Source organism: Triticum urartu, chromosome 7A (assembly GCF_056163025.1).
Source record: "Triticum urartu cultivar PI428250 chromosome 7A, HENAU_Tu73, whole genome shotgun sequence".
Taxonomy (NCBI): domain Eukaryota; kingdom Viridiplantae; phylum Streptophyta; class Magnoliopsida; order Poales; family Poaceae; genus Triticum; species Triticum urartu.
The window spans coordinates 44,619,094-44,632,660 of record NC_141879.1 but is presented as its reverse complement, the minus strand read 5'-3'; the positions used below and the strand labels follow the sequence as shown (position 1 = coordinate 44,632,660).

Genomic DNA, 13,567 nt, shown 5'->3' with positions numbered 1-13,567 from the left:
ATTGAGCTAAATTACTGTGAACATAAATAGGACGAATTACACAGTGATTCCAGGCATAATATACTGAAAAATCTGCATATACACAGTACATGAGTAATTGGGCTAAATTCCTGTGGACATACTAGGACAAATTACACAGTGATTCCTGGCATAAATACATTGAAAAATCTTGCATATCTGGGAATATACACTGTAATCAAGAATATACACTGGAATTAGGGGGGAAATTACACAGTACTGCTAGCACAAATAACACTGTAATTAAACAATAAATAACACAGTATTTGGGAGAATCACACAGTAATTATAGATGTGGGAGAATTACACTGTAAAGCATGATAATTGCACTGTAAAAATGGCAGAATTAGACTGCAAAAGATGGGACAGTGAGGTTCTGCAAACCTATTACACAGTAGTTACACTGTAATTCTAGGGGTATGATCCACTGTATTTTTGAGCTACATTACAAGTCTCGGGGGGTAAAATTACACAATAATAGAAGCATCAAATTCAGAGAGCTTGCTGGAACACATTCAGACATGCCTCAGCTACCAGGGGAAAATCATAAGCAGCCACCTACAACTACAAAAAAGCAGGCCAGATCATCCCCAACTGTCACCTAACGACAAGGGAACATACACCCCAAGCTAGCAGAAAACAGGAAATCACCCGCTGCAACAAGCAGTACGCCTACCTCCACCATCTACCACACAAAATAAAACAAATATAAAAGCCTACATCCACATCTACACAGCAAAACGAAAACCCTAGAACCCGCAACTACAAAAGGTCCTCACAACGCAGGCGAGCACAAAAGGAAGGGGGGGGGGGCGAAATTGGGCGGATCCATGAAGAACAACAAATAGACATCCATGAAGACGAAAACTCAGCTAGATTTGGAACTACACGACCAGAGCACAAGCAAAAACACCCGGACCGGCAGGGGATTAGGGGAACCAATCTCGGCAACCGGGGGCGAAGAGAATAGAGAGGACAAAATCAAAATCGAACAGTGAAATAGCTCGGAATCGCCTCTTTCCTTCGCCGCTCGAGCTCTCTCCCCCGGCCTTATCGAAACAGAGCGACCCAAATGAAAAGGGAGACAACACCCACTCCGAAATTCAAGCACGACAAAAACCAATAGTACCGCGACGGGACGGTTTCGAGTTGAGATAAAGAAAACCGAACCCACAACAGCAAACCAAACCGAGCGAACAGAGTGCCAGCGCGAAGAAAAAAAAGAAAACCAGCGTGAATCTCCGCGCGAGAATGGACGGACAGAAATTCGAATGACGATGAATTGAAAAAGCAGCTGACTGTAAAATAGCAAATCCGTAAACCAATCGTATATTGTCTGATACGTACTGCATATACACAAATACCAGTGAGGATTGGGAACCTTGCTCTCATTGTCATCCTCCATCGTCTGCTCGTTGCTGGTTCCCATCCTCGTCCTCTGCCCTACTCTAATGGCGCTCCCAGATGAACTCCTCGAAGAGATCTTCCGCCGCCTCCCCACGGCCGCCGACCTCGCGCGCGCCTCCGCGGCCTGCGTCTCCTTCCGCCGCGTCATCACCAGCCATCCCTTCCTCCGCCGATTCCGCGCCCTCCACCCGCCGCCCCTCCTCGGCATCCTCTGCGGCGGCCTCATCCCCGCCCAGCCGCCCCACCCTTCCGCCGCGGCGGCGGCCACCTTAGCCGACGCCGACTTCTCGTGCTCCTTCCTCCCGCCGTCCCGCGACCGCTGGTGCCTCCGCGACGGCCGCGCCCTTTTCTCCCCCGCCCCCGAGCGGACCGGCGGCGACTACAACCGCCGGGACCTGGTCAGGGAGTTCGCTGTCTGCGACCCCCTGCACCGCCGGTACCTCCTGCTGCCTGCCCTCCCCGACCATCTAGCCGACCAAGTCCATCGACCGGACATCATACATTGCGAGCCCTTCCTTGCTCCTCCCGGCGACGAAGAGGACTCGTCATTCACAGACTTCAGAGTCATGTGCTTGGTGCGGTGCACAGCCAAGCTTGTCCTCTTCGTCTTCTCTTCCTGGGCCGGGCAATGGCTCGCTGATCCTATCACATTTGACATGTTGGGATGTTTGATGTCAGACCCTACTACGCCCATGGATGCTTCTGCTTGGAGGTTTGTCCGGAAGACACGCTGCTCGTGCTCGATGCACAAAGGCTGGAGTTCTCCCCTGTTGACCTCCCGCCTCCACTTGGCTCTTGTAAGTGGGACATGGCCATTGTGGAGGCAGCAGAAGGAAGGCTTGGGATGCTTACTATCTCTGAGCATACTGAAGCTGGTGTGTACAAATACCATCTCGTGTATGATGTATTGCATCCTAAGGATGAGAATGGCGCAAACCGGTGGCAATCAAAGTCCGCAATCCCTTTGCCGGTGAATTATCGCTATGGCATCTTGGGTGTAGCTGGTGGATACTTGCTCCTAATTGGGTATCCACAACAGAACAGGCTAGTACTTGATTATTTTTCACTGAATCTCCAGACATTTCAGATTGAGTGGTTCTGTCAGACTGGTCGCTGTGCCATAACTAGCGACCTGTATGCCGATCTCCCACTGTCCTTGGCCCCGCCAACTATTTGAAGTGGTAAGCTTGCCCTCCGTCTTTAATTACTTTATTTCCATGCATATGACATTGCAATTGCAATATGATGCAAGTGTTAGTTATATGGTAGTGTGTACATTAGCATTCTCTACTTTGGCAAATGGTCCTGTATTAACGCTGATGCGGCCAAGTTACTTTTCACCCTTATAATTCTCATTCTTATTGCTTGTAAGTGTTTAGGTGCTATTCTAATGGTTAGTACATCTGTGCAATTCCAAATCTGTGAATTTCAGGATGAGCAAGAAGCCTTTGTTTCTCATCTTGTGAATATGACTGTCCTCATTTTCAGTGTCATACAGAAATACTACTGAAATAGTAATCAGCATCACAGTATGCGCGAGTTAGGCTGGATTTGACATGCGTTGGCTACTTTCCCTTGAGTCCTTTTTCCCTTGCACATTTAAAACTATATATTTTCTCCGTTTTTAGCTACTTATTGAACCATTTGCTTCTGCTAGTTCCTTCTCCTCAGCATGCCACGTTCTTCTCCTTGACCATTGATGGCTTTAGTTAGTTAGTTTGTGCTGGGATCCATTCATCAGATTGCATAAAGCACCAAGTGTTACAGCATTAGTAGCAGCAAACACCACTATTTTTCCAAAAAACTGTCACTTCGCAGCATTTTTTAATTCTGTTGGGATGTGCAGCATGCATCATGTGTAATGAATTCTCGCATTTGGCTGATGAGAATCACAGTTCAGCTGAGGTTGCATGACGCAGCATGTTAAATTTTTGTTCTATGGTTTGGCCATGTCACCAAGCTATCATGCCTGGCGCCATTTGCGGTGGAATGGCTGTGATTTGTGCGGTAAATTGACCGTAGTGGCTTATTCTTAAATTTATTTGTTTTTATCTCACGATGCACTTGCAATTAGAGATTTCGGATCATACTATTGATCCTGATGTTTGTAAATTAGACCCCCAAAAATGCTGCGTCATCATATTCAGAATGACCCAATAACCATGCTTTTATTTGCAACTGTAACCGACTCTGGCTTTCCACGTGGCAAGCACAGTAACCGAACCAGCCTCATACATCAACTTTTAGGCATGGACGGCTGAGACATACACTACATCAGAAACATATTTCTAGCCTAATAATGTTAAGCTTCTACCTAGTGGCATCTTGTAACAGCTGGGTCGTACTAATAAATCAAACTTATTGAATGTAAATTTTACTTATGATGTCTTGCATACCATGCAAATTGATAGGTCGACACTAAATGGTCGCAATGATATATATGAGTTTAGATGCCATGCTAATGTTTATGGTCAGTAATTTTCTGGTCTTGTACTGCAGATGCATGTTTAATTGCGTAGATAACTTCAGAAACATGTTTGTGTCGTTTGCAAATAAGAGTTGAATCTGTGAGCATTTCAATCAAATTGGACGCTCTTCAGCGATCAGCATAGTGATTTTTAGTGACACTCCAAAAGTAGCTGTTTGTATCACATAAAAGTATTCATGAAAAACTTTGTATTATGGTGAGTTAACATCCTCGTTCCCATTTACTCCCTCTGTTCCAAAATATAATTTTTTTAGAGATTTCAGTACGGACTACATACGTTTGGAACAGAGGTAGTAGTATATTTCAGTTGTATACATTTCTGGCTTCGTGTAGAAACAGAGAGGCTTAGAGACACATGCTTTCTATTCCTCAGTTTGTTTCAGTTTAGTACTCCCTCCGGTTCTTCTTACTCTGCATATTAGATTTGGGTCAAGTCAAACTTTGCAAAGTTTGACCAAATATATATTAAAAAATATCAATATCTACCATACCAAATATATATCCCATGAAACTACATTTTGTGATGAATCTAACAAAATTGATTTGGCATCGTAAATGTTAATACTTTTTTCTATAAATTCGGTCAAAGTAGAGATGCTTTGACTTCAGACAAAACTTATATGCAGACTAAAAAGGACCGGAGGGAGTACTTCTTTTGAGTTGTTTTATCTAAGAACCATTTCCCTCTATTACCAGGGCTTGTCAGAGAATAATGCAGATGGCAAGTGCGATGCCATGTTAAGGGGAATAAATGCAAGAGCATTTGACAGCAATTTGCAGCTGATAGATACTTCCTCATTTGAACCGTTGAAGAACTAGAAACGTGCAATGGATGTCCGCCGCATCTGCCTTCTTTTCACTGTCGAAGATTTCATATCGTTAAACCGTTTCTGCTATTTGTGCAGTGCTTGCCTGGCAAGAGACTGGACTTAGGACAAGCGAACGGCCTGATTGGCTCGCATACCTGTAGTGTCCAGCTTCAGTAGTGGCTTCGCTTGCTTGAACTGAGTGCCGGGCAAGTTTTGCAGCTTTAGTTGTAACCCTGGGAATGGAATAGTTTGCTTTTGCTGATATATGATTCCAGTATGTATTTATGGCATTACCCAAAGTCTACCTGTGCCGATATATTATGATTCATATATCTCTTTCAAAAGCATAGATTGGATGAAGTTGCAAGTAATGTCCTCTCTGCCTTTTTTTTTGAACGGGAAAAGGCGCTCAAGTCGCCAAATTTCATTTCATTCAGTTAAAAAAACACAGTATAGCGTGATTTACACATCGCTGTAGAGCTTGAAGAGATTACAGAGAAAGAACAGGCCAATGAGTGTGCCAATGAACTAAATTGGAACAAGCAAGGACAGGTTGAACTGAACTGTTCAGAAGATGGTGAGCAACATTATGGGCAATGCTATGAAGACTCCTAGAAATCTGAAAAACCTGCCAACGAGAGCCTTCTGAGATGGCAAAGAAATCTGCCAGTGATTGTCTGGATTTTCTCTGAAGTCACATCCCTAGTTGGCGCAGCCATCGCCAAATTAAGATAGTCACATCCCTAGTTTGCCACAGTCATCACCAAATTAAGATTATCTGTATAATAATTGGGCTGATCGACCTGAAGAAGTTTCTTATTTAAAGAGACCCTCTATTAGTTTTAAGTGACGGGGTGCTTAATTAGATCGCTTTACTTGAAATCTGAGGTTTGAATCCAAGCCATCCCCTCCCAGTATTCAACACAAAACAAATCCTTGTCAGTTTTCTCACAACCATTATCAACTTGGATTCTGCATTTCTGCTAATGGCGGCGGTAATGCCGGTGTACATGAGAACGGGTCACAAACACAAAACCACAGTTCAAGGCCACAAACACTCATAGTTCAACCAAGTAAATTCTGGAATTGATTGACAGCGAATCGTGTGTGTTCGTCAGGTGGATGAACACACAATCACATCACAAGCCACCAAAGCATTTAACCAAACATTTGCAGCATAATCAGTGACCACCACACCTGTATCATGTTCTTGCAGGCAGGTAGTTATATTCAGGCAACCAAATTCAGGTGACAAAACCTCTCACAGCTGAATCGTGTAAATTCCACTACTGATGACAGAAATTCTTGCATTCCATTCGCTCGTTCAAACATCGCAAATTACAAGTAGCAAGCAGCAAGACGAATGGCAAAGCCTGCAGATCGGGAAAGAAGGCATGAACAATCACAAGCCAGCAGCAGAACAATTAACCAGACACTTGCAGTATCATCAGCCAGCGAAGCATTTAACCAAACACTCGAGGTATAATCAGTCAATATAGCCAGTACACTATCATGTTCTTGCAGGTAGGTAAAATTCAGGCAACTAATTTCAGGTGACAAGCCCTCTCACAGCTGAAACATGTAAATTCCACTACTGATGACAGAAATTCTTGCATTCCATTCGCTCGTTCAGACATCTCAAATTATAAGTAGCAAGCAGCAAGAGGAATGGCAAAGCCTGCAGATCAGCAAAGGCGACATTCTTCCTGAGCCACCACATCCAGTATGTTGTATCATCAGTGTCATGTTCTTGCAGGCAGGTAGAATTCAGATAACCAAACGAGGATGATATTACAGAACCGGACGGGTAAAATCGATTCCAGTACCTAAATTAGCAACACAAGCAAAGAGATCGAGGAGCGAATCACCAGTCAGGCACCAAGAAGCATCGCGCTACCCGGCGAGCGGGTTGGCGTGGACGGTGACGCGGTTGAGGCGGATCTCGGCGAGGGGGCGGTCGGCTGGGCCGGTGGGGGTCTTCTCCATGAGGTCCAGCACCTCGAAGCCGTGGATGACCTTGGCGAACACGGTGTAGTGGCCGTTGAGGTGGGGCTGCTTGGCGTAGGTGATGAAGAACTGGCTGCCGTTGGTGTTGGGCCCGGAGTTGGCCATGGAGAGGGTGCCCCGGGCGCCGTGCTTGAGCGCCTCCCGGAACTCGTCCGCGAACTTGCCGCCCCAGATGGACGCGCCCCCCTTGCCCGTCCCCGTCGGGTCGCCGCCCTGCACCATGAACCCCTTGATGTTGCGGTGGAAGACGGTGCCGTCGTAGTAGCCGCTGGCGCAGAGGGCCAGGAAGTTCTCCGCCGTCCGCGGCACCTGGTCGCAGTGCACCTCCACCTTGATGTCCCCCAGGTTCGTGTGCAGCGTCACCGACTGCGGGTTTGGGGGGAGAGGGGGAGGAAACGGAATTAGAGCCTAGGTCATGGAGAAGAGGACGAGAGGGGATGGTATGGTAGGGATCTGGGGCTTGGTTGCTTACCATGGCGGCGCGGCGGAGTGGAAGGGGCGGCGGCCGGCGGGACGAATCGGCGGGGAAGAGGAGCGGGGACGAGTCTGGAAGCGAGCGGAGTGGGGGGGAGGCGGTCTGCGAGCCTGGGTCTCGTGGGTTTGGGCTGCTGGGCCGCCCACGCTTTATGGGTCGCGTGTTTGGATTGGCGGTATCAAATTCGAGAAGATATTTTTTTTACCTCAATAAAATCGAGAATAAAGTGCAGTATTTCCTTTCCTGGGAACAGAATTCGAATATTCCCCAAAATTTGAACAAATTGAGTTGGAACTGCTGCCTTTTGTGTAGTTAAGTCATGATACACCCATTTTGCACCAATAAATTGCCTACGAAATATATTTTCATATTACATACATACTTTATATTTTAGATATTAGCCCATTTTTCCATAGACTTGGTCAAACTTTATATTTTAGACAATCCTAGAACTTCAATTATTTTGAAATAGACGGAGTAGGTTACTACGGTGTCAAAAAAAGAACTGGGTTACTACAGCCTACACGAATTTAAGTGAATTCCATCACCGAGCTTTCCTGTCTGGGAACATTAGTCTATAAGAAACAAAACTGAAAAATCATACTGCCTAGTGAACAAATAAATACTTTTGATGACACAACGCAATGCCGTGCCCCAAGAACCGCCGTCACAAACTGGATACTTTACAGATGACAAGAACCTGAATTCCTCAACACTAACTTATGTTACCAAAGAGCAAAATTGCTAGAGGAGAAAGAACCTGAATTCACAAACTGGATACTTTACAGATGACAAGAACAGAAGAAACTGAATTCCTCGACACTAACTTATGTTACCAAAGAACAAAATTGCCAAAAGAAAAAAAAAAGGATGACAGGATTGAATAGGCGAATGAACACAAGACTTGACCCACGCCTACCATGAGACGGACAATTTACCGCCTGTGACACCTATGGGGAAGCAGATGAGAATCGACACAATTACAACCTTCCGAAGAGCTGCCGCACTTGGATTCAACAGGAACAGGGAGGACACGACGGATGCGAACATGATCCCTGCTCTTTGTTCCACCACCGAAGACATGACTGTTTCCACCAATTGTCAGTTTCAAACCTCCACCAATGGTAGATGCCAAGACGGAATCACTCTGATTGGAACAGATCTGGTTAAGGCATTTTTTTCCTGTGTGCTCCTGCGTTTTCTGCGAAGCAACTGGCGAAGCAGTTATTTCTTGACACCCTACAGGCCCAAAAGGAGTTCTCTAGGCGTTTCAGCGGTTTGATTTGTGGCCATCTGTGATCCTCCTAAGCCTTTCCACCACCACAGGAATATCCTGCTCCCTCAACGTTGTGAAACAGCACCTAAACCAACCAGGCTCAATGCAATGGCAAGATGAACCTGGGGTGACATTGACCTTCGCCTCCTCCAACAGCCTGTCCCAAAGCCTGCGTTCCCCTTTCTCGCTGTAAGACCGGATGAACTTGCTCATGTCTGCCCAGCAGTAGAACCCTCCGCTGCTCTTGAAGCACTCGATGCCCACCTGTTTCAAAGCATCAACGAGCAGATTGTACGCCTTGCGCAGCCTCTCTCTGTTAACTTTCAGGTAATTTGAAATAAACTTCTGGTCCGAAAGCATGGCAACAAGAAGGCGCTGGGTCGGGGTCGACACAGATGAGAATCTGGCAATCTTGGCAGCTGCCTCCACAATGCTTTCGTTATACGAATATATGACTCCAACTCGAAACCCTGCAAGAGATAGGTCTTTTGAGAGTCCATAGATTATGTGAACCCTGCCTCTGTCAAAGTCTTCTAGCTCGTTCACAACCTCAGCCACACTGACAAATTCACCACTTCCAAATGTTGAACCGGCAAACACTTCATCAGAAATTAAGTGTATGTTCTTCTCTGTAGCAAAGTCCAGAAGATCACGCAGTGTTTGCTTGGGTACAAAGCTTCCTGTAGGGTTGGAAGGATTAGATATGAGAACCCCACGAACCCTTACTCCTCGCTTCTTTGCCTGGTTATAGGCTATTTCTAGAGCAGTGATACTGATGTTGAAGTTGTCGGTGCTACGGCAAGGAACGGGTATCAACTCAATACCAGTTCGCCATTTTATGTCCCGGTCCCATCTGCAGAAATAAAGTCACAAATTCAGGACTTCGCTCTGAACACCAAACCATGATTATAAAACACGCCTGAGAGCGAGGAGATAGACATACCCAGGGTAGTATGGTGACGGAACAAGAAATGCATTTCCTGGATCAGCAAGACAGAAGCTCAGTATTTCCATTGCAGGCGTCGCACCAGATGTTATCACCATTTGAGATGGATCAAAGGATACTGACTCTTGCATTATTTGCCTCATAAATCCAGCAAGAGCCTGAAAATGAAATCAAACAGTTATATTGGAAAATTACCCCATGAGGAATAACAAAAAGTAGCCATTGAAACTAGTTTGATTATCTGGTGCCAGATTCAAACTATACAAATAAAGACTTGGGAGCTTTTTGTACTAAATTAATGACCATCTAACAAATAGTACAGGACAAGCAACAACATATTAACGTGGAAAACAGAGTGACATCCCAGCACAATTTCTGCATGACGTATGCCGTAAGGGGCTCATCATTAAATTTATTTTCTGATATATCAGCATGACAGCACCTTTTAAAGTACGCTGTTGTTTCAGTATTAATCTTGAAAAATAACCACCAGAAATGAGGTCAAGAGGCAAGTTTCATAGAAGCATGACAATGCAGAATGGCTTGGTTAGATTCCTAAACTGATTTCGATAGAAAGCATCCACTAAAAGGCCATAACAAAAAACAGAAAAATAAGCAAAACAAAGAGGCAGCTCCAATTCTAAAATGGGAGTGGCCCACTGTTTTAGCAGCATATCATCCAGATTAATCGCCAAGGTCTGATCTATCTAGAAGTATGCCTTCAGTTCAGATTCACACAGTTGACAGCAGCTAAAAAGACACAGGATCATGGAAATGAAAATCTTTAAAATCAATTGTCGTTTCAGGAATGAGCTGATTAAAATGACAATGTCTCGGAAGTCAATAGTTGACAGATGGCATCATTGCAGCAACAAAACTAAAATTGACAACCAAGAACAAACAGACATGAGATAGTGACTCTTTGGCACATATCAGTTAGATGCAGATAACATGTATATGGCCACAAAATTTCAAAAGAGGAAAGGAAGCAAATTACGCAACATCACGTCAACAATCGTACCTCGCTCCAGGCTTAACCACACAAAATTCTAGAGGAATTGCTACGATTATTTGTAGGTTCAATAATTGACTGGACACTGTTGTTCGATTGAGCTGATCCAAAACAGTGGCTAACCGCCTAGGCCCACGCTACCAAATCAGAGCAGTGGTACTACTAATGCCAAAGATAGCATAGTTGAAAGACAAAAACTGAAGATACCAAATATATTTATCAACGTGACGCAGGCTAATTATCATATTGTTCAATGGACACAAATAAGTTAATTCTCAAGTGTATTTATCAAACTAATTATCATACCGCTCAATGGACCAAACAAGTTCGAACCAACCACTGCAGATTGCAGAAACTTCGATGATAATCAAACACTACTTTTTTTTTGCGTGGAATCAAACACTAGTGAATTGTTAAACTGGCTGTTTCTGTCGATGGAATCAGGAAAAGGTAAGATTCCGGTAGCACTTAATTTTGACATCGCCATAGTTAACAGAATTGGAAGGCTTTTATGGATGGGATGGAAGGAATGAGAATGAGAATCAGGGGCTGGTTCCGTTAGGCTTACCATCTTCAAGGCAAGTATCCCGTCATATGGCTGGTACGTGGCGAGGCCGCTGATGGTGAGGTCCCTCTCCTCGTCGCCTCCGCCGGGCGTCATCGCCGGCCCCGCGTGCTCCTCCATCCATTCCCTCACCAAATCCAGGGACAGCTGCACAATCATCGGCACCGACTGCGTCAATCTATCTATGCCTACTGATTTCGGGAACAGAGCAGAAGGGAAGAGGGATGGGGGGAGGGAGGAGAGGCGCTGACGTGGTTCTCGGCGAGGCCGAGCTGGATGACGCCGGCGGGGTTGGAAGCGGGGTGGTAGGGGTCGTCGGCGCAGCGGCGGAGGCCGGCGTAGTAGAGGGAGTCGTCGTCGCCGGCGCGGACGAGGGCGCCGCGGGCGGAGAGGGCCGGGAGCGCGCGCGGGGAGAGCAGGCCCCGCGAGAGGGAGCGGTGGATCGGCGAGAGCGGGCCCGCGGCCGCGGCGCCCGCCGGCGCCGCGGAGGAGGCCGCGGTGGGGGAGCCCGGCGGCGGGCGGTTGCGCTTGATGTAGAGCTGGAGGAAGTAGAAGAGGGCGCAGGGGATGAGGGAGCCGAGGACGAGCCCGCCGCGGCCCTGCACCACCCCCTGCAGCGGCACCACGATGCGCATCCCCCCGTCCGCCCTCCGCTGCTGCCGGCCGCCGCCCTCCCTGTCGCCCCCGCCGCCGCGCGGTGATCTCGGGCGCGGCTTCTTGTCGGCGCGGTCGCCCTTCCTGCTCATGGACGGCCCGCGCGGCGCCCCCGGTGGCGCCGCGTCGTCGTCGTCGTCGCCGTCGCCGCCCTGCTGCCGCGCATGTGCGGGAGGCCGGGCGCGGGATTGGGTTGGGTTGGCGCGGGCGGGCGGGGGATTCTGGGGTTTGGGAGAGGGGCCAGCTGGGTGGGGTGGGGGTGGGGGTGGGGGTGGGTGGCCGAGGGGGAGGGGGCGCCGGGTTTGGCGTCTTGCCGGTTCAGAGTTCAGACGAGACGGCGGCGGCGGTAATTCCGTTGGCCAGGCGAGGCGAGGCCAGGGACAGCTCGTGGGTCTCGGCGGAGGCTCAGATGCGGCCGAGGGGGGCCGAACCGCAAAAGTTACGGCGTGCTCCGGACTCCTCCGCCCGCCCGCGCCCGTTCTCCGTGTGAGAACCAGGATAGAAACAATCTTCCTTTTCCAATTCGTGACAAACAATCTACTCCCCTTTTCACTTGGTCCTTGGCGTTCAGCCACCAACCACAACCGGGTGCTACAGTGACAAGAGCAAAGCCTTCGAGGTTCGAATCCAACCATTCCCGTCGGCACGGCCGTCTTTTCTTGAATGAACTCTCAATGTTTCTTCGAGTTTCTCAAAAGAGAACAAAAAACTAAAAACAATCTAAAACAATCCGGTTAGCGGTGGAGGCGGGTGCCCCGGCCCGAAGGTTGTGTGGGAAGCGGACGACCAGAGGGCGTGATGCAAGTGCTGAGGAGCGAGAGGCTGGATCGATCACGGTATGGTCCTCTCATCGGGGAGACACGGGAGCTCCTATCCCCTCTGTATGACAGTCGAGAAGTAGTCATGCTAAGCTTGGGCCTCACAGGACCAGCGCATCAGACCAGTAACCGTCGTCAATGAGGCGAAGCGTGGAACGAAAGTATCCAACCTATGGACACACAAACACAATGAACGAAGACCGGTCCACATAGATCTACAGAAAGACAAATGTCGACGAAGAGAATCATGTGGGGTCCGCAGGCGACATACCTTCATATGCCCTCCGATTATGCTACACGCACCATCGGGATGAGGGCTAGGCGTGGAGATCCTTGTGACACTTAGGGCGTGTTCGGCAGCTCACTGACTTCCCACATCCTCAACTCCAGGACTGGAGCGCACCCGAACGGGTCAGCTCCTGGCTATTCCATATAGAAGCGGGCGACCCAGCGCAGTGCAAAATTGTAGGATTGGTGGAGTTGGAAAAACTGAGCTCCACAGAAACTAGGAAGCGGGAGTTGAAGAAAATTACTTTGTGCTGCCACCGCCAAGTGACTCGCTCGACCGAGCATCACGTACCGATTCGCTCTCAGGTCGTCTCTCTCCTACGAGCAGTCCCTCCCCGACCAGGCTTATGGCCCAGCCCATCTTTTTCCAACCTTTTTGCATTGCCAGCCTGCTACTGATGGGCCACAAAGATGTGATTTCATGGGCTTGAGGCTCACTCCCTCGCGCGAGCGAGAAGCCGTGACGCCGAACGGATCGCTCACTCCAGGATCGATCGTGAGAAGGTGAGGCTGGATTTGCGGCGTTGGAGTTGAAGATTTTCTGGGAACGGAGGGCTCCCGAACACGCCTTAAAAACGGAGCAGGAGCCCTCCCGTGAACAAGGACCAAGGTCCACCGCGCCTACATGAAGACCATAGGAGACGAGGCAAACCTGCGTCGGTGTCGGCAAGAGGCGAGAAACCCTGATCGCTCGAGTCACGAGAACATAGGGGGTGAAGGGGTACAAGACTTCGCTTTATGTACATGATGTAAGTTGGGCTTTAAGTACAGCGCACTACTACTTTTTTTGTGTGGAAGCCCACT

At 48.1% G+C, this 13,567-nt stretch overlaps 2 protein-coding genes and 1 non-coding gene across 3 annotated transcripts; 1 reads left to right on the top strand and 2 right to left on the bottom strand.

The window, feature by feature from the left end:
- Positions 1–334: 334 nt before the first annotated feature.
- LOC125520404 (uncharacterized) lies at positions 335–6,082 on the top strand. Its single transcript, XR_015610877.1, has 2 exons — positions 335–2,606; positions 4,610–6,082. It is a non-coding gene; the product is annotated as an uncharacterized LOC125520404 (transcript).
- A 102-nt stretch (positions 6,083–6,184) lies between these two features.
- LOC125520405 (Cyclophilin-like peptidyl-prolyl cis-trans isomerase family protein) lies at positions 6,185–7,358 on the bottom strand. The gene is made up of 2 exons (XM_048685322.2): positions 7,202–7,358; positions 6,185–7,095 (listed from the first exon to the last, which is right to left on the bottom strand). Exons 1-2 carry the CDS (start codon positions 7,202–7,204, stop codon positions 6,616–6,618), a joined length of 483 nt encoding a protein of 160 aa, XP_048541279.1. The 5' UTR covers positions 7,205–7,358; the 3' UTR covers positions 6,185–6,615.
- Positions 7,359–7,905: 547 nt separating this feature from the next.
- Positions 7,906–12,177, bottom strand: LOC125520403 (1-aminocyclopropane-1-carboxylate synthase 6). Its single transcript, XM_048685320.2, has 4 exons — positions 11,255–12,177; positions 11,007–11,150; positions 9,424–9,584; positions 7,906–9,333 (listed from the first exon to the last, which is right to left on the bottom strand). Exons 1-4 carry the CDS (start codon positions 11,747–11,749, stop codon positions 8,475–8,477), a joined length of 1,659 nt encoding a protein of 552 aa, XP_048541277.1. The 5' UTR covers positions 11,750–12,177; the 3' UTR covers positions 7,906–8,474.
- Positions 12,178–13,567: the final 1,390 nt, after the last annotated feature.